This window comes from Mobula birostris, chromosome 5 (assembly GCF_030028105.1).
Source record: "Mobula birostris isolate sMobBir1 chromosome 5, sMobBir1.hap1, whole genome shotgun sequence".
In the NCBI taxonomy this organism is placed as follows: Eukaryota; Metazoa; Chordata; class Chondrichthyes; order Myliobatiformes; family Myliobatidae; genus Mobula; species Mobula birostris.
Window position 1 is genome coordinate 20102107 of NC_092374.1, and position 21737 is coordinate 20123843.

Genomic DNA, 21737 nt, shown 5'->3' on the forward strand with positions numbered 1-21737 from the left:
GGTTGCATCTACATGCTGGGCCCAGGGTAGATCCCAGTGAAGTGGCAGGGATGTGACGACGAGAGCTTTGCAACAAATTGTGAATGACACTCTCTCTGAAGATCTGACACCTGAGCCGGAGATCATGGACACAAGCAACTGGTTGGGTGGGAAACTGTAGGACTGTAGGCTACCTGGCTTCCCAAGCCTCAGGTAAAGGTTTTTACTCCTCATGTATATGAAGGAAGTAAGTAATAAAGTCAATTCAATCAATTCAATATGATCATGAGGGCTCATGTAATAGTTTTGTATGGGTGGATTCCTGCATCACTAATTTGGTTAAATATTTTGAGAGGGTAACTAAAAGAATTGAAGGCAGGACTGTAAATGTCCATATGGACCTTAGTAAGGCATATTACAAGGTTTCACTTGGTAGGCTGGTCCAGAAGGTTAAGATATACAGGACTCAAGATGAATTAATTTAATCCAAACTGTTTTAGCAAAGGGCAGTAACGTTTCCGATTGGCAGTCCGATGGAATTTAATCCCAACAAATGAGAGATGATGCATTTTGGGAAGTCAAATAGGAGCCAAGCATGTACATTAAATGGTAGGGCAATGAAGAATGTTGATGAACAGGGAGAAGGAAGTTCAGGTTCAAGACTAAAGTTCCTTGAAAGTGGCAACATGGGTAGAGAGGATGTTGAAGGCATATGACTTATTGCCATCATAGGTTGGAGACTAGAATATCAATAGACAATAGGTGCAGGAGTAGGCCATTCGGCCGTTTGAGCCAGCACCGCCATTCATTGTGATCATGGTTGATCATCCACAATCAGTATCCAGTTCCTGCCTTATCCCCATAACCTTTGATTCCGCTATCTTTAAGAGCTCTATCCATCTCTTTCTTGAAAGCATCCAGAGACTTGGCCTCCACAGCCTTCTGAGGCACAGCATTCCATATATCCACCACTCTCTGGGTGAAAAAGTTTTTCCTCAACTGCATTCTAAATGGCCTACCCCTTATTCTTAAACTGTGACCTCTGGTTCTGGACTCACCCATCAGCGGGAACATGCTTCCTGCCTCCAGCGTGTCCAATCCCTTAATAATCTTATATGTTTCAATAAGATCCCCTCTCAACCTTCTAAATTCCAGAGTATACAAGCCCAGTTGCTCCAATCTTTCAACATATGACAGTCCCGCCATCCTGGGAATTAACCTTGTGAACCTACGCTGCACTCCCGCAATAGCAAGAATGTCCTTCCTCAAATTTGGAAACCAAAACTGCACACAGTACTCCAGGTGTGGTTTCACCAGGGCCCTGTACAGCTGCAGAAGGACCTCTTTGCTCTTATACTCAATTCCCCTTGTTATGAAGGCCAGCATGCCATTAGCTTTCTTCACTGCCTGCTGTACTTGCATGCTTGCTTTCAGTGACTGATGTACAAGAACACCTAGATCTCGTTGTACTCCCCCTTTTCCTAACTTGACTCCATTTAGATAATAATCTGCCTTCCTGTTCTTACCACCAAAGTGGATAACCTCACATTTATCCACATTAAACTGCATCTGCCATGTATCCGCCCACTCACCCAGCCTGTCCAAGTGACCCTGCATTCTCATAACATCCTCCTCACATTTCACACTGTCGAAGCTGGGATGCTACTTTCCTGCACTACATCACCTGGTTAGTAAGATTATCTTTACAAAAGAGGTTGTGAGCTGTGACTATTTGGATGTTGAACATATTTTATTTTTACACAGCGGCCAGTGAATATATGGAACCAGCTGCCAAAGGCAGTGGTTGAAGCAGGTACGTTATATTTGTACATTGAAGAAGTGTGTTGGACAGGCTATTGGATAACGAGAGTTTAGTCTGCATGGGGTTCCCAACCCGAGATCCAGAGACCCATTGTCTAGTGGTATTGGTCTGTGGGACTGTGGCATGAAAAAAAGGTTGGGAACTCCTGTTTGAGAGAGATATATAAACCAAGTAGTCGGAAATGGTATTAGCTTGAATATACATCTTGGTCAGCATGGACATGTATGGGCTGAAGGGTCTTTTCTATTCTGTACATCTCTATGACTCGTTGTTTCAGAATTTCCAGGAACCAAGCGTTTGGGTGGGTAACTAAAGCTGAGGCAAAGGATCATTAACAATCTTGTTGAATGGTGACTCGGGCCTAACCTACTCTTCTTCGGATCCCTTATATTCTTAATCAACAGAAAGAAAATTGTCGGACAAGTTATAGAGCATTACAACACAAAAACAGGCTCTTCAGCCCAACTAGTCTGTGCCAAACTGTAAGTCTGCCTAGTTCTATCAACTTGCACCTGGACCATACTCCTCCCCTCCACATATTTACTCTAACTCTCTGGTGTGTTACAATTGAACCCACATCCACTACGTCCACTGGCATCTCATTCCACACTCGCAACATCCTCTGAGTGAAGAACTTCTTCCTCAGGTTCCCCTTAAATATTTCCCCTTTCACCCTTAAGTTATCCTATGCTTGTTCAAATAACAGGGAGCTTCTACACATTTATATGCCAGACAACAGATCAGTTAATTCCATATGAAATTTTTAAAAATCTGGCTTTGAAGTTATAATTACAACTGATCTTTGACATTTTCACTTCACGTGAAGCATTTATAAACTGCAATTTATTTGCAAAAATGTGATTTGACGGATGCTGAGAGATCTTAATGGTTCATTTTTAAATTAACTTTATAGTACAGATTTTAATGTGTCATTCAGAGCCCAATTTATCTTTTTAACACTGGATGGCCAATTATATCAGAGAAATCTGATGGAGTATATCTTCTTGTCCTTTATAAGTTTTGCAGGCATTTGCAATCGAGTTGGAGTTGTGTGACCAAGCAGAGATGCTCAAAGGAAGACAGGTAGCTTACTGAACTGATATACAGAAAGGAACTGTGTGTGTGTGTGTGTGTGTGTGTGTGTGTGTGTGGTGGGGGGAAGAGAGAGACAGTGTATTTGTGTGTGTGAGAGAGTGTGAGTGTGAGAAAACAGGGAGAGGGAGTGTATGAAAGAGTGTGAAAGAGTGCATGTGTAAGCAGAGTGGGAGAGAGTGAGAGTATGAGAGAGAGAGAGTGTGTGAGGCAGAGTGGGAGGGAGTGAGAGAGAGTGTGAGAGTGCATGTGTGAGGGGAGAGTGTGTGTGTGAGAGAGAGAGTGTGAGACAGTGAGATAGAGAGAGTGCGAGAGTCCATGTGTGAGGAGAGAGAGTGTGTGTGTGAGAGAGAGAGTGTGTGAGACAGTGAGATAGAGAGAGCGCGAGAGTCCATGTGTGAGGAGAGAGTGAGTGTGTGGGGGAGAGTGAGTGAGTGTGTGAGGAGAGAGAGAGTGCGAGAGTCCATGTGTGAGGAGAGAGAGTGTGTGTGTGAGAGTGCGAAGAGAGAGTGTGTCTGAGGCAGAGTGGGAGAGAGAGAGTGCGAGAGTCCATGTGTGAAGAGAGAGAGACAGTGTGTGAGGCAGTGTGATAGAGAGAGTGCGAGAGTCTATGTGTGAGGAGAGAGTGAGTGAGGCAGAGTGGGGGAGAGTGAGTGAGTGTGTGGAGGAGAGTGAGTGTGTGTGAAAGTGCACGTGCGAGGAGAGAGAGAGTCCACTAAAAAAAAACAAGAGTGTGTCTCAGGAAGAACAAGAAAAATTATTTAAATAAAGAAACCTCCAGTTGCTAGGCTACTGACGGTGCTTTTCTCCAAGCAGCGTGACTGGCATTGGCTCTATTTCTGGATCATCCCTTAGTAAAAGCTGTGCTGCTTAATGGCCAGCTTGGATCAGGGTGAGGGGTAACAAGAGGAGGTACCCCTGCTCCCTGAGGTTGCTGTTCTCCTGGGGCAGATGGATCCTGAAATTGATGCTGGAATCCTCAAGTGGTTCTCGGAAAGCAATGCAGAGGTTAAGGTAGGAACGCTATTTTCTCAGGAAACAGATTACTGCACTGCACAACTGTGATCATACTGTAACTCATGGCTCGATTTTGGCCTAATTTGGAAATGGCAAGGGAAAAGCAAAATTTAGGTACTTAAAAGATAGCGTTTCACAGATCATCTGTATGCTGCTTTTGTGAGGGGAATTTGTATACTATAAGCACGGTGCATTACACATGTATACAAACCGACTGCAGGAGACTAGGATTGAAAGATCCCTTGATTTTTTTTGTCTCCTCCTACAGGATCTCCATGGCAACCCAAGATCTGCTTTTAGCACAGATTGTGTAAACGCAGTGGTTTTGAATTTGTTCAGGATTCCTGTTCAAAGACCCCAAAATAAAAAACTTGCTGATCAGCCAAAAGCTGTGACTATAATATTATGATTTATCTATTATAATCTCCAGATCTGAGCCTTTTAATGAAAGTGCTGTTCTGAGAAACACACAAGAAAAGCACTGTGAATATTCTGCTCTGTTTTGTCCTCTTTCTGTTTGAAATTGTTATTTTTAGTCGCAGCTCTGTACCCTCCCTCTTCTTAGCAGCTGGCAAGCGAGGAGCTGATGTGTCCTGCTCTGTGTACGACAGCGGGATTCTCGTTTGAAGCCTGCTGTTGATCAGTGATCTGACATCCCTGTTGTGATCTGTCACATATGAAAGAAAAGATATACGAAGGGATAGATGGAGCAGCAAAAATCAGAGTGAACCTCGCACTTGCAATGCCCAAATGGCAAAAATAATTCAGCCTGCTTACCTTATAATTTAGTTCCTTTGTTCCTATTTAAACATCGTCCTTAGTGTTGCTCCCTAAACAAAGCATTATTCATAATGATGGGAAGAAAATGTCTACAGTGTGGATTTGAGCAATAGGTGTATAGTGGGTGTAGGGTTCTAACTGTATTGCAGGTTGAATATCTGCTGTTTCCTTCACAGTGTAAAGGAACAGCATTTCAACTAATCTCTTTCCATACCTAAAGCATCCTAACTACCTTTGCATTAACCTGCAAAACCCCAAAAGTGGTAGGAGTCACATAAGTCGTTCAACCCAACTCAGGTTCTCTCTGAGTCCTGCAGGTTTTGCAGGAGTTGGTGCTTATACTTGCTCTGCCATCTTCACTGCTTTCACTGGAGTTAAATGAGAGAGGAAAGCTCTGTAGCCACTCCCTTCCCCTTCCCGCACACACTCACCCTCATGCCCTCCCCCTCCCCATCCCCCTCACCTCCTCACCCCATCACACTCACCCTCCCCATGCCCTTCCCCCAGCCTCTCACCCTCTCTCCCCCCTCATGCACTCCCACTCGCTTCACCCTCACCCCTTCCCCTCCCCATCACCTCCACACCCTCATCCTTCCCCTTCCCAGACCCCTCAATCCTCACCCTCTTCCCCCCCCTTATGTCCTTCCCCCACATGGCTTCGCCCTCACCCTCTCACACCCACTCTCTCACCCTCCCTCTCGCCCTCAGTTGTAATTGGTGTGATACTTTACAACACCATAAATCAGGTATATTTTAAGCAGAAGTTGATCAGTAAGGCATCAAAGGATACAGGGAGAAGTCAGGAGAATGCGATTGAGAGGGAAAATAAATCAGCCGTGATCATATGGCAGTGTGGACTCAGAGGACCGAATGGCTCCAATATCTATGGTCTATATTCTTCCCACTCACCTGGTCTCTCCAATCACCTGCCTGTTTGTACTCTTTACCCTCTCCTCCAGCTTCCTATTCTGGCTTCTTCCCCTTTACCTTCCAGTCCTGATGAAGGGTCTTGGCCCAAAATATTGATTACTTATTCCTTCTCGTAGCCATTGTCTGACCTGCTGAGTTCCTCCCATATTTTGTGTGTGTTTCTCTGGATTTCCAGCATCTGTAGAATCTCTTGTGTTAATATATCGGGTTGTTGAACTTTCATGAGAACAGCAGAAGTTTAGAGATGAGATGCAGAGGACAGTGAGAAGGATAGAGCAAGAGGCAAGGTCTGCAAGGGAGGGAATTTACGCATTAATGTATACGAAGTTGAAATTTATCATTCAAAACCATTCTAATTCAGGAATGTGTTTGGTTCCCCATTTTAGAAATTCATTTCCATTGATAATATGGAATCAAATTTTGGGACTATACCATATGACTAAAATTCTTCATGTTTGTTTAGTGCAAGCAAATAAAGGTGATAGCAGAGTCCAGACTGTAACAAGTTAACCTAATTCAGCTGAGCCTTTTTTAATGGGCGGTGCAGTTGGCTACAGGACGTGAGATCAGGTCTCGACAGTTCTCTGTTTCTGACAAATCTGCTGGTTTTACAGGGTGCAAGTGAAGAATCATTGTCCCCCAGAAATAGGTAGAATCATTGCTGGGGCTCACTCTTAAAGTGCATCCTGAACGGTGGACATGACTGACTGTGGCGGATTCCGATTTCGGCAGCAGAATAAAATGTGAAGTCTTCTATATAAAGCAGCTCACATTACTGAGAGGGAGGAAGTACTAAGCAAGGGTACCTATGCATGGAGAGGTGACTGTCTCCCTGTGTTCAGGAAGGCATCAGTGTATGTCTGTGGATCCACATTAGAAATACAGTAGTGTAGCATGTAGTGAAATACTTACAGCATCAGCTGTAAGATTGCAGTTCAATCCCTGCTGCTGACTGTAAGGAGTTTTTTCCGTTCTCTCTGTCTTCCAGATGGTCTGGATCCCTCCCACCATTCTAAAGACATATGGGTTATGATTAGTAAATTGTGGGCATGCTATGTTGGCGCTGGAAGCATGGCGACACTTGTGGGCTGCCCCCAGCGCATCTTGAATTATCTTGGTCATTGAGGCAAATGACACATTTCACTGTACATTTTGTTGTTTCGATGTACATGTGACAAATAAAGCAAGTCTTTACGTTCACTAAAATGTCCACGGATCCATTTTCAGTAAAGTGACTGTGTTCATCTATGGATTCATGTTCAGTACGGTGACAGTGTCTGTCTATGCTTCGACATTTAATACAGTGACAGTGTTCAGTAGGGTGATTGCCTATGGATTCACATTCAGTGAAGTGAGAGTGTCTGTGGATCTATTTTCAGTAAGATGACTGTGTCTGTCAATGGACACAGGTTCAGTATGTTGACAGTGTCTGTCTGTGGATCTACTGTTCAGTAAGGTGATGTGTCTGTCTATGGGTCTGTGTTTAGAATGGGGACAATGTCTATGTATCGACATTCAGTAAGATAACAATGTCTATTCATGGATCTTTATGTACCTCATATCGAGGACTGAGAATGAGCCTTGTGATTAAAGTTCCCTGGAACTTTAGGCAGAACTAATATAAGAATACAAGAATAATGGTAGTCAGTCAGTTAATCATCTTTTGTTAAAATACAATAAAGAGAGCTGTACCTGCAAAATTCTCGAAATAGAAATGCATTAGCCAGGAGTGGATGAATACAGCCTGTGTTATGGAATTCTATTTTCAGCACTGAGTTGCTAATTTGAATAAAGCCATTTTTGTTTGAAATTACAGCAAAAATACTCTATCTCTTTCTCCTTATCCTCTATTCTATTTCATTGAATTGTGGAAAATTATGACACAAATAGAGGCCATTTGGGTTATTATCTCCAGACTTGGCAAAACTAATCTTGGGTTAATTTTAGCTTCCAGTTAGTAGTACCAAAGGATACAGCACTTAATGGTGCTTGTTCAGGTTTGTGAACATAGAACAGTACAGTGAAGTACAGGTCCTTTGACCCATCGTCTTTTAACCCACTCCAAGATCAATCTCGCTCTTCCATCTCATACTCCCTCCATTTTCTTTCATCCTCATACCTATCTAAGAGTCTCATAAGTGTCTCAAATGTATCTGCCTCTACCACCACTCCTGGCAGTGTGTTCCATGTGCCCACCGCAATCTGTGTATTAAAAAAAACACACAAAGAAACAAACACACTACCTCAGACAAACCCCCCCCCCCCCATACTTTTCCCCAGTTACCTTATTCCTTATTTAGGTGTGGAAAGGGTTTCTGCCTGCAACAGTTTTCAGATAGTGAGCAACCGTGGCTTACCCTATCAATGATATTCCCTTTGTCCTCTCCATCTCTCCCTCTCCCACCTTCCCTGCAACTCACAACTAACATTTTTCTTCCTCTCTGACTCAGTTCTGACAAAAAACAAGTCCTGGACATGAATGTTCAATTTTTTATTTTCCACAAAGGCTGCCTGATCCAGATATTTTAATGTTTTTGTTTCAGAGTTTCAGCATCTGCAGATTTTTAAGAAAATTGAATGCAAATGCGTTGATCAGGCACTGAAATATTGTGTGAGGTATTTCAAATCTCTGTGATTTCCAGGTTTCATGAGGGAGACTCTGTCTACAAGGAGGAAGAGGAATATGAATGTGTGTTCAGGCTGGCATAATATTAGGGACAATTGCCTCTTGATGGCCATTGATATCTGCTTAGTTCTCCTGTGCTACTTGGCACTGCTCCATGCTCAGGTTGTTTGGTTGTTGCAGAATCACCTTGTTGGATTTCCGGGCTATGTGAGAAAACTGCAGTGTCATTTACCAATACAATGCCCACCACCAGAAGTTGTCAACTATTATCCAAAGTATCTGACATAGTTTCAGTCTTATGCCTATAGCAGGTGATTTAAGAACAAGTGCAATTTGGAAGAAAATTTCGATGGACGCTTTTCTGTCTGGGAGAGTGAGTCCAAAATTATTTTTGTTCTCAATTTAATTCTCTTTAATATTCTATCCTTGACCTCCTACATTGTTCAATTCATTGCCACGGGCGACTGTAGAGGACAAGTTATTTGGCATATTTAAAGTAGAGTTTGATAGCTTTTGATTAGTGAGGGTGTTAAAGGTAACAAGGAGAAGGCAGGAGAAAGGGGTTGAGACGGAAAATAAATCAGCCATGACAGAATGGTGGAGCAGGGTTGATGGGCCGAATGGCCCAGTTCTGCTTCTATGACTTTTGGTCTGATGGTCTTAACATGGGAATCTTATGCTCACAGGTGAAGATGTCGCAGGTTAAACAAGTGGGACTTCTGGCCGCCGGCTGTCAACCATGGAACAAAGACGTCTGTGTTGCCAGTGGAGACAGATTTGCTTATTGTGCTACACTGGCTATTTATGTTTACCAGGTAAGTCAAACACTATGGCTAAACAGAATAGAAAAGGTTCTGGAGCATTCTGGTGTGACAGCCTGGTGTTGTCTTCATCCTATGTGCAGTATCTCCCCAAATTGGCATTTCCCATCCCACCCTCCTTCCCCAGTGTCTGAGAGGTCACTCATTTCAGAGGAAGCAGGAACGCGCTTGTCAGAATCAGAATTAGGTTTATTGTCACTGTTTTATATGATGTGAAATTTTGTTGTTTTCCAATACCATTACAGTGCAGAGACGTAAAGTACTTGTCGAGTTTGTTGTCCGTGAAACTTAAGGCCAAATGCAGATGGGAGAAAATTTTGAAGAACACCTTTCACTCTGGAAGGATGAGTTCAAACTTAGTGTTGTCTGAATTTAATTCTCTTTAATTTTCTGTCCTTCTACATTGTTCCAATGAAGATCAAAACAGACTATAAGGAACAGTTCCTCACTGAGCACATTTCTGACAATGGACCTTGATGTTGAGTTCAGCAAGTATAAAGGAGAATCATAGACCACTGCAGCACAGAAGCAAGCCCTTCAGCCCATGCCAGCTTTAGATTAGATTTTTTTTTAGATTATGAGGACACTCAGTCCACGTTTATTGTCATTTAGAAATGCATGCATTAAAAAATGATACAATATTCCACCAGAATGATATCACAAAAAACAGGACAAACCAAGACTAAAACTGACAAAACCACATAATTATAACATATAGTTACAACAATGCAAAGCAATACCATAATTTGATAAAGAGCAGACCATGGGCACGGTAAAAAAAGAAGTCTCAAAGTTCCGATCGATCATCATCTCACACAGGCGGTAGAAAGGAGAAACTCTCCCTGCCATGAACCTCCAAGCACCGACAACCTGCCAAGATGCATTGGAAGCACCCGACCTCAGCAGACTCTGAGTCTGTCTGAAAACTTAGAGCTTCTGACCAGCTCTCCGATACAGCCTCTCCGAGCACCATCCTTTGCCGAGCACTTTGACCCCACCCCGACTGCCGAGCAACAAGCAAAGCCGAGGACTCGGGGCCTTCTCCGCCGGAGATTCCGGACCACACAGTAGCAGCAGCAGCGAAGCAGGCATTTCAGAAGTTTCTCCAGATGTTCCTCCGTGCTCTGTCGTCCGTCTCCATCAAATCAGGATTGCGCATGGCATCCTACTTGACAGATAACAGACATCGCCACCGGAGTGGCCGCTGCGAGCTGTGTTGCGCCGCCATCTTCTCCTCCCAAATAGAAGACCCCAGCTTGGTCTTCTGCCTAGTTCCATCTGTCTGCACGTGGACCATAACCCTCTCATCCATGTATCGGTCAAAACATTTCTTAAGTGTTACAATTAAATCCACCTCCACCACTTCAGCTGGCAGCTCGTTCAACACTTGCACCATCCCTTGAGTGAAGTTCCTCCTCAGAATCCCCTTAAATATTTCACTTTTCACCCTAAATCTATGACCTCTAGTTCTAGTCCTACCCAACCTTAAGGGTTAAGGTCTGCAAGCATTTACCCCATCTATACACCTCATAATTCTGTAAATCTTCATAAGATCTCCCATCACTCTCCAGCATTCCAGTGACTAAAGTTCTAACCTATTCAGCCTTAGCATATATCTCACGTCCTCAAGTCTTAGCAATATCCTTGTGCTCTTGATTCTCCTTAATACCTCTAAGCTCAATATCTATATTTGCCCCATTAATTAATTACTAATTGCACATTATTCCACTGGCGTTTAGGGCAGCAATGAAGGACCTTCATCTCTGTGTCCTTGGCCATACAAAAGGAATCTCATTGCTGTTTCCGTAACAATTTTTTTTGATCATTCGGGGTTGATAGTGCTGAGCTGAACCCATGAACCTGGAGGACCAGTGGACCACTCTGAGCCTGGCCTCTATCCTTTGACATTTTTGGCATTTGTGACCCTACCAAGAGCAAAAGCACAAGGCCCTGACTCCAGCCAACATAGCTTAACAGATCACTCAGGCACACTCGCCTCCAAACTCCACAAGTTTGTGGTATTCTTGGAGGATTTGCCATATTGCCACACATTTTCTTAACTCACAGCACCTTTCCTTGTTTCATTTAAGTGCTTTTACTTCTATCCAATACCAGACCTTTACTTTGGTTCTCTCATTCCCTCCCTTGTTTCCCCCTTCTTAAAAACATTGCATCTCTAACTTCTTCCAGATCTGCTGCATCATTGATATCAACTGCTGACCCTGTTTCTCTATTCACAGATACTGCCTGACCTGCTGAGTATTTCAGCAATTGCTGCTAGATTCTGACTTCCAGAATCTAAAATATTTTGCTTTAGCAGAAAATGTATCTTATCCTTAAATTCACAAATTCCGGACTCACTTTCAAGGACCTTACAACTCATGTTCTCAGTATTATGTATTTATTTAGTAATTATTTTTTCTATTTATATTTGCACAGTTTGTCTTCTTTTGCACATTGTTTTTTTTTTCTGTCAGTCTTTGTGCATTAGTTTTTCTTTGATTCTATTGTATATCTTTGTTCTACTTTGATTGCTTACAAGGAAGTGAATCTCTGGGCAGCATATTGTAGCTTCTCTTAATTTTGACAATAAATTTACTTTAAACTTTGAACATTTGAGAAAGTAATATAAATAATTTATAATAAGTGCAGGTTCTTTATCACTGGCCGTCAGTCACTCTGATCCTGGTGCAAAGAAGCCTTCAGTGCTAAAACATAGTCATATAATGATGAGAGTCAATGACTCACAAGTCATCTCCATTAATTATTCCCAATATGGAACAACTGCTAGTGTTAAAATGTTCTGAGAATCATTGTCCTAAAGTCACCATTTCCTATGTGTTGCAAGAATATAAATAAAGTCTTGTGATTGGGGAAATGAGTAATTCCTGAATCAGTACCAGAATCATGTTTATCATCACTGATATGTTCAAAGGTTCATTTTATTTTTCAAAATCCAATTGTTGAAAGAAAAGACATCAACTCCCCTCACACTCGCAGAAAAGAACAGCTATAATAGCATTAAACCCCTAACCCCTCTCTCTCACACACACACACAAAAAACTAACAGGTTGCCCTCACAGAAAGAAACCAACAAGAACATTGGACCCCAAATGACTGAGTGTGTGGCTTCAGGCTCCCGTACCTCCTCCCTGATGGTAGTAATGAGAAGATCGCAACACCACCTCTTTAGACAAGGAAACAGAGCGGTGCCTCCACTTCTTGAGGAGATTGAGGTGAGCAAGTCTTCCCGACCCCATTCTACCAGAGCACCACCGAGGCGGTCCTGACCAGCTGTATCACCATCATGTTGTGGGAATTGCGAGTCATGTGTCTGCAAGACCTTGCAATGGATTGTGAGGACTGGTGAGAGATTCAGCATTGCGAAGGACTCCTCTCGTCCATCCCACAATCTCATTGACCTTCTACATCAAGCAGAAGGTACTGCAGTATAAGAAAAAGAGCTGTTAGGCTGGGCGGCAGCTTCCTCCCCAAGGCTGTGAGACTTCTGAACACCCTGCTACCACCCAATACACATTACTTAATGCAGCATCAGAGGCATTTGTATATTTAAATGTCAAATATGCACTAATGTCCACTTGTACCTCTACAGAATCTTTAACATTATCTGTTAATATTATTGTGTTAATATTAATTTATGTGCTGTATATAATATAATAGGCATCTGTTAGTCTCGTGAGACCATGGATTTGCGCCTTTGAAGGTTTCCAGGGTGCAGGTCTGGGCAAGGTTGTACGGAAGACCGGCAGTTGCCCATGCTGCAAGTCTCCCCTCTCCATGCCATCAATGTTGTCCAAGGGAAGGACATTAGGACCCATACAGCTTGGCTCCGGTGTCGTCGCAGAGCAATGTGTGGTTAAGTGCCTTGCTCAAGGACACAATATGTGTACTGTGTTTTGCACCTTGGTCCCAGATTAATGTTGTTTCATTTAGCTGTGTGCATGTGTACGATTGAATGACAATAAATTTGAACTTGAAGAGGACATGTCGTGGTTGGTGGGTGTCCTCAATTATAATGCCACCTCTTTTGGGGCATTGCCTTTTGAAGATGTCCTCCATGGTGGGGAAGCTAGTGCCTATGATGGAGCTGTCTGAGATTACAGCCCTCTGCAGCTTCTTTTCATTCCTGTCCAGTAACTATTCCATACCAGATAGTGCTGCAGACAGTCAGAATGCTCTCCACAGTACATCGGCAGAAATTTGCTAGAGTCATTGGTGATATACCAAATCTCCTCAAAGCTCGAATGAAATATATCTGCTGGTGTGCCTTCTTCATAATCACATCAATATGTTGGGCCCAGGATGGATCTGCAGAGAAGTTGAGACCCTTTCCACTGCTGATCCCTGATAAGAACTGTTATGTGTTCTCTCAAATTCTCCTTCCCGAAGTCCACAATCAATTCCTTGGTTTTTCTGACATTGGGCGCATGGTTGTTGTTGGGTCTACCACTCACTTGTGTATGCTTCCTAGTCACCAGCTGTTGGCTTACTTGGTAAGCTGCAATGATTCCTGTTCTTGGTGCTGTGAAACATTGTTGCAGGAAAGCAGCATCCATCATCAGGGACCCCCACCATCCAGGACACACCCACAACCTCTGGACCCACTTTCAAGGACCCGTCAACTCATGCTGTCAGTATTTATTGTTTATTTATTTATTTATTATTATTACTTTTTTTCTTTTTGTATTTGCACACTTTGTTGTCTTTTGCACACTGTTAATGCCCGAGTTGATTCATTGATTATGTTATGGTTTTTATAGAACAGAGAATAGTACAGCACAGTACAGGCCCTTTGGCCCACAATGTTGTGCCAACCCTCAAACCCTATCATGTCTCCTCTCATCCTCCTTCTCTCCAAAGAGTAAAGCCCTAGCTCCCTTAATCTCTGATCATAATGCATACTCTCTAAACCAGGCAGCATCCTGGTAAATCTCCTCTGTACCCTTCCCAATGCTTCCACATCCTTCCTATAGTGAGGCGACCAGAACTGAACACAGTACTCCAAGTGTGGCCTAACCAGTTTTATAGAGCTGCATCATTACATCGCGACTCTTAAACTCCATCCCTCGACTTATGAAAGCTAACACCCCATAAGCTTTCTTAACTACCCTATCCACCTGTGAGGCAACTTTCAGGGATCTGTGGACATGTACCCCCAGATCCCTCTGCTCCTCCACACTACCAAGTATCCTGCCATTTACTTTGTACTCTGCCTTGGAGTTTGTCCTTCCAAAATCTACCACCTCACACTTCTCCGGGTTGAACTCCATCTGCCACTTCTCAGCCCACTTCTGCATCTCTCTGCAATCTTCAACAATCCTCTACACTATCTACAACACCACCAACCTTTGTGTCGTCTGCAAACTTGCCAACCCACCCTTCTACCCCTACATCTAGGTCGTTAATAAAAATCACCAAAAGTAGAGGTCCCAGAACAGATTCTTGTGGGACACCACTAGTCACAATCCTCCAATCTGAATGTACTCCCTCCACCACGACCCTCTGCCTTCTGCAGGCAAGCCAATTCTGAATGCACCTGGCCAAACTTCCCTGGATCCCATGGCTTCTGACTTTCTGAATAAGCCTACCGTGTGGAACCTTGTCAAATGCCTTACTAAAATCCATATAGATCACATCCACTGCACTACCCTCATCTATATGCCTGGTCACGTCCTCAAAGAACTCTATCAGGCTTGTTAGACACCATCTGCCCTTCACAGAGCCATGCTGACTGTCCCTGATCAGACCATGATACTCTAAATGCCCATAGATCCTATCTCTAAGAATCTTTTCCAACAGCTTTCCCACCACAGATGTAAGGCTCACTGGTCTATAATTACCCGGACTATCCCTACTACCTTTTTTGAACAAGGGGACAACATTCGCCTCCCTCCAACCCTCCGGTACCATTCCCATAGACAACGAGGACATAAAGATCCTAGCCAGAGGCTCAGCAATCTCTTCCCTCGCCTCGTGGGGCAGCCTGGGGAATATTCCGTCAGGCCCCGGGGACTTATCCGTCCTAATGTATTATTCTATGGACATGCCTGCAAGAAGCCGAGTCTCAGAGTTATATATGGTGACATACATGTACCTTAATAATAAATTTACTTTGAACTTTGGTAACTGACACACAGTGACTGATTCTGGCCTTCTCACCCTTAGTTATTTAGTAGAACTATGTGGGTATCCTTATAGAGTTCTTTAATCTGCAATACTAATATTGATTAAACTTGGAAAGATTTATTACCCTATTGCATATTTTTAAAGAAAATTTACACTAAGTCCAGACTTTGTATTTATCTGTGTGCTCACTGTGCTCTCTGTTTAACCTAACAACATGAAAGGGTGAGATGTCAGTGATTAATTATTCTCTGTAAAAATTGTTTCTAATTTTAGTTTGTTGATGATTCAGCTCGATCACAGGTACAATGAATTCAAGCTCCATTCGATCATGTCTGAGCACAAGAAGACTATCACAGCCATCTCTTGGTGCCCGCACAGCCCCGACACCTTTGCCAGTGCTAGTGCAGACCACCTTGTCATTATTTGGAATGTGGCAGAACACAAGGTGATAGCGAGACTGGACAACACCAAAGGTACCAGATGAAATATTCACACTCCTACATGAAAATCAATTTTTAAAAAAACTGCAGATGCTAGAAATAGGAAGTAAAAACAAAAAAAAAAACAAATTGCTAGAGACACTTAGCAGATCAGATATGCTTTGTAGAAAGAGAAACTGAGTTAACCCTTCGGGTTTAAGGTATTTCCATCAGAACTGCGAAAGAGTTTTCAGCAGCAGAGAAGATGGGGAAGGAATGGGTAAAGACAAAGGAATTTCTCATGATGAAGTGCAATGGGTTATTGAATTAAATAGTGAAAGGTTTAGATAGAGTGGACATAGAAAGGATGTTCCCTGTGATCGGGGAGTCTAGGACCAAAGGGCACTGCCTCAGAGTAGAAGGACATCTTTTTAGAACAGAGGAATTTCTTTAGGTAGAGAGTGGTGAATCTGTGGAATTCATTGCTAGAGACTGCTGTGGATGCCAAGTCATTGTGTATATTTAAAGTGGATGTTGATAAGTTTTGATGGTCTCGTAGTGTAATAAGACATAGGAACAGAATTTGGCCCACTGAATCTGTTCCTCCATTTCATCATGACTGATCCAATTCCATCTGAACCCCATTCTCATGCCTTCTCCCCATTAACTGTGCACACCCTGACTATCAAGAATCTATCAACCTCTGCCTTAAGTACACCTAAAGAACTGGCCTGCATAGCCAGGAGGGTGTGTACGTCTGTCATGTCACGAGGAGAAGGCAGGAGAGTGGGTTTGAGAGGAATGATTGAATGATGGAGCAGACTCAATGGGACATGTGGCCTAATTCTGCTCCTAAATCTCATGGTCTTACATAAATAGTAATAATAATAGAAAAATGTGAATTACAGTTAAATATAGATTAATAGTTAAATTAAATAAGTAGTGCAAAAATAGAAATTAAAAAAGTAGTCAGTTAGTGTTCACGAGTTCAGTGTTCATTCAGAAATCAGACACAATAGCATGGGATGTTTTCATGACCACTTGGGCCTCAATTTAACACTTAATCCAAAAAATAGCATCACAGACTTCAGCAATCCCCAGCTATTGCACTGGATTAAAATTATAGAGTTATTCAGCACAGAAGCAGGTCCTTGGGCTCACTGTGTCCATGGTGGCCATCAAATACCTATGTATTCTAATCCCATTTACCAGCACATGCTCTGCCTCTGTGAGTGCCTTGGCAGTTCAGGTACTCACTAGATACTACCTGAGCATTGTTAAAGTCTCTTCCTCTGCAACTTCCTCAGGTTATGCATCCGCACGGATCTCTTAACTATCGCGATTGTGGTTTGTAGTTGCAACTAGCTGACAAAAGACAGAAGTCCCGTTGAATGGCGTGCTATTCTATAATACCCTTTGCACTTTAACCTCACATCAGATGGTGTGCCAAGCTAATTTTTTTTCTCTGTGTGTGTGTGTGTGTGTGTGTGTGTGTGTGTGTGTGTGTGTGTGTCAGAAAAAAAAAAACTGGTAGTCCAAATAAAGCATCCGGACCTGATATGCTGACTGCAATTTCCCTTCACAAGTGTGGCCTGACTCTCTGAGTCCATCCAATATTTTGTTCTTATTGGTTCACACTGACATTTAATTTCTGACTTTGTTATCTTGCCTTTGCAGTAGAGTAGTTCGGTAATTGAGTGCTTTGCAAGGGCATTTCAATTCTTCACTTAACTTGTTTTACTTGCTCTCCAGGGATTCCTGCTTCCCTCAGCTGGTGTTGGAACTCAGGTGATGCAGTAGCGTTTGTCTCCCACCGAGGTCCATTGTACATCTGGACTATCTCTGGACCAGACTGTGGGGTTGCAGTCCACAAAGAGGCACACAGCTTCCTGTCGGACATCTGTCTGTTCAGGTGGCATCCTAGAAAGAAAGGGAAGGTGGTTTTTGGACACACAGATGGAAGTCTGTCCATCTTTCAGCCTGGTAAGTCCAAGCATTTAAAGATTAGCTTTCTTTGTCACATGTACATCGAAACATACAGTGAAATGTGTAGTTTCCACCAAATCAAATCAGTGACAGGCAGTGTCGGCACACTCCAACTAACATAGTATGCCCACATCTCACTAACCCTAACCATATGTCTTTGGAATATTAGAGGAATCTAGAGCACCCCAAGTTCAAAGTAGTGTAAATGTTATTATCAGAGTACATACAGTATATGTCACCACATAAAAACCTGAGATTCATTTTTCTGTGGGCATACCCAGCAAATCTATAGAATAGTAACGATAACAGGATCAATGAAAAATCAACCAGAAGACAACAAACTGCAAATGCCAATATAAATAAAATAGCAATAAATAACAAGAACGTGAAATAACAATATAAAGAGTCCTAAAAGTGAGGTCATTGTTTGTGGGAACATCTCAATGGATGGACAAGTGAGTGTAGTTATCCCCTTTTGTTCGAGAGCCTGATAGTTGAGGGGTAGTAATTGTTCCTGGACTTGGTGGTGCGAGTCCTGAGGCACTTGTACCTTCTACCTGATGGCAGCAGTGAGAAAGGAGCACGACCTGGGTGGTGAGGATCTCTGATAATGGATGCTGCTTTCCTATGACAGTGTTTCATGGAGATGTGCTCAATAGTTGGAGGCTTTACCATGATGTCCTGGGCCTAAATCCAATATCTTTTGTAGCCTTTTGTAGTATTTCCCTTTCTAAGCTATTGGTATTTCCATACCAGGTTGTGATGTGGTCTGTCAATGCAGTCTCCACTACACTTACAGAAACTTGTCAAAGTTTTTGATAACATGGCAAATCTCTGCAGACTCCTGAGGAAGTAGAGGTGCTGCCGTGCTTTCTAAGCAATTGTATTTACATGCTGGGTCCAGGACTGGTCCTCTGTAGTAGTAACAACCAGGAATTTAAAGTTGGTAGCCCTCTCTACCTCTGATCCTCTGATGAGGACTGGCTTGTTGACCTTTGCTTGTCCTCTCCTGAAGTCTAGAATCAGTTCCTTGGTCTTGCTGACATTGAGTGAGAGGTTGTTGTTATGATACCACAGCCAAATTTTCAATCTCCTTCCTGTATGCTGTTTCATTACCACCTTTGATACGCCCCACAACGGTGGTGTCATCAGCAGACTGGTATATGGTGTGTTGGAGTAGTGCTTAGCCATACAGTCATAGGTATAAACCACATGCAGCCACAGAGAAAATGTAGAAACTCCTTACTTTCAGCAGCAGATAGTGTTGTAAAAGGTTTTGCTATCTGCTACACTACCGTGTCACCCCGTGACCATGACTCGACCACTTATGTATAGTTACCAGATATCTCCATCCGTGGTCAAATAGTCTACTCCTTTAATTCTAGCCTGTGTATCATTAACTATCACCACCGTCACAGCCTCCGTACAGGGAAAATCTCCGTCAGCTGGGACAGTCAGAGTGGGGAGGAACTGTTAAGGTCAGCTTGGTTCAGGCAGGAGGATGGTGTTACATTTATACATTTACACCATCAATTTCACCTGTTTCATTTTCCCCTCTGTCAGAGAAAATATAAGGTTCTGAATCCTTTTGTGTTTGTTCAGCCGTTAATGAATGATTGGCTGTGGGAGGACTAATGATTGCTCAAACCTATCAAATATTGAAAGGCCTAGATAGAGTAGACATGGAGAGGATGTTTCCTATAGTGGGAGTGTCTAGGACCAGAGAGCACAGCCGCAGAATAGGACATCCCTTTAGAACAGAGTTAGTTGTGGAGGACAACTCATCTGGTTATTTAAAGGGGAAGTTGATAAGTTTTTGATTAGTAAGGGTGTCAAATGTTATGGGGAGAACGCAGGGGAATGGAGTTGAGAATAATAATAAATTGACCATGATTGAATGGTGGAGCAGACTCTATGGGCCTAATTCTGCTCCTATGTTTATGGTCTCATGGTACTAAAAGCAAGATAGAAGGTGGGGAGCCTTAAGCCATTTAGTTTAATACCAATCAAAAGATGCTGGAGTTAATAATCAAACAAAATAACAACACCTTTGGAAAAGCTGAATATAATCAAATTTAGTCAAAATAGTTTGAAAGGTAACTCGTTTGATGAACACAAGTGGATCTGATGTTTCTGGAAATCTTGAGGAACACATGCAAATTACTGGAGCATCTCAGGACTGATGAAAGTTCCTGGCACTTTATTCCTCTTAATTGAGGCTGCCTGACCTGCTGAGTTCATCCAGCATTTTGTGAGTATTATTTTGGATTTCCAGCATCTGCAGAATCTCTTGTGTTTAAGAATCAACTCTGCTCTGCTTTGGAAATACTAAAATTTAAGATGCTGTGTGCAGATATTTCGATAAATCATTTATAATAGTAATTTAAAGGGCTTTGGCTATTTAACAAAATAGAGTATTTTCTGTTTCTGAATTTGATTGAATTCTTTGAAGGTATGATATGGAGCGTTGACAGAAGGAGACCTGTAGGTTTACTTAGATTATCAAAAGACATTTGACAAGGTGTCACATGAGAGACTGGCACACAAATTAAGAGTCCAAGGTGTTAGAGGAGTGCTTGAGTATGGATTTAAAACTGGCTGTCTCTGAGTAAGTCAAGCATTGCAGTAAACAAGCTGCTTTCGGGCTGGAGGGACATTACTGGCAGAGCACCTCTAGGGATTAATTCTTGGCCTTCAATTGTTGCAACTCATGGCCAAGTGGAAAGAACAGAATCTAAGGTTTCCAAGTTTGATACAAAAATACTGTAGTTGGAAGGGCATGTTGTGATGAGGACTCAGATTCTGCAATGGGACATAGATTGAGTGATTGGGCGAAAATATGGCAAATGGATTTTATCGCGGGACAGTGTGAAGTGGTGCACTGTGATAAGAGGAATCAAAAGCCAAATTATTTTCCCAGTGAAGGGAGACTGCAAATGATTGAAACTCAGAGATATCTAGGTGATCTAGTGCACAAATCGCAAAATGTTAGAAAGCAGGGCGAAAACGTTCAGAAAGCAAATGGCATGTTGGCCTTTATTGCAAAGAGATTCACCACATTAATCTCTGCAACAAGAATCCTGTCCAGTCAAGAGAAGCTAGTCAGTCTGGACTTGTATCCTTTGGATTTTAGAAGAACAAGGAATGACTTTACTCAAATATATAAGATTCAAAGGGGGCTTGATGGGTAGATGTGGAGATGCTTCCAACAGTGGAAGTGTCATGAACAAAGGGACCTGGCTACAAAATGAGGGGCAGTTATTTAAAACTGAGGTGCTCAGAAATTTATTCTCTCAGAGGATGGCAAACCTCTAAAATTCTCTTCCTCTGAGGTGAGAGATATATTTAAGCTGAGATAGACAAATATTTGAAAGAACAACTAATTGAGGACTATGCACAGAAGAGGAGTTAGTGCCAGCATACATCAGCCATGGCAATTTTGAACGGTGTGGCAGGCCTGAGCCTACTAGTGGTCCTTTTTTTTTTGTGATAAACTTGTGTGAAGATGGGAAGCCAAGTTGAGTTCTATGATGATGAGATTAGATAGAAAGTCTTTGCATTAACAGATAGTTCAAGGGCCAATGACAGAAATTTAAAGTCAAAAAACAGGAAGCTCAGAGAAAGACAGGAAGAATGTGAACTAGTTGGGTATTGGGCAATAGCGGCAGTGTGGGGCAATTTATTCAGTTCCCCACCTTCACTCTTGCTTTGTTATCTTGACTAAAGGATAAATGTATTTGATGGACTGAGTGGCCTCCTCTGCCATAATTCTGTGTGGAGGATGTCTTTACTAATCAGTCTTACACAAATGAGACACCTCAGTGAGGAAAAAAAAAATTGAATATGCTCTTTCTCCGTTCAGGTACCAAGAGTCAGAAACACGTGCTGAGACCAGAATCCCTGGAGGGGACAGATGAAGAGGATCCAATCACAGCTTTGGAGTGGGATCCACTCTCCACTGATTATCTGCTGGTGGCCAATCTACACAATGGAATCCGCCTGGTGGACTCGGAGTCACTATCCTGCATAACCACCTTCAGTTTTCCCAGTGCAGCTGCTTCTGTGCAGTGTTTGGCCTGGGTTCCCAGCGCTCCTGGGATGTTTATTACTGGAGGTAG

The 21737-nt window shown here is 42.6% G+C and overlaps 1 protein-coding gene across 4 annotated transcripts in view; it reads left to right on the forward strand.

The window, feature by feature from the left end:
- The window catches only part of wdr17 (WD repeat domain 17), a 154837-nt gene that overhangs the window by 20391 nt on the left and 112709 nt on the right, over window positions 1-21737 (forward strand). For 3 of the 4 annotated variants that reach the window (XM_072257670.1, XM_072257672.1, XM_072257671.1), the window contains 4 exons: window positions 8933-9061; window positions 15504-15687; window positions 17386-17616; window positions 21482-21733. In XM_072257670.1, coding sequence (XP_072113771.1) covers window positions 8939-9061; window positions 15504-15687; window positions 17386-17616; window positions 21482-21733 — 790 coding nt within the window. In that variant the 5' untranslated portion in view covers window positions 8933-8938. Of the gene's footprint in view, window positions 1-3858; window positions 3908-8932; window positions 9062-15503; window positions 15688-17385; window positions 17617-21481; window positions 21734-21737 lie in introns of those variants that run through there. The other variant, XM_072257669.1, reaches the window with a different exon arrangement.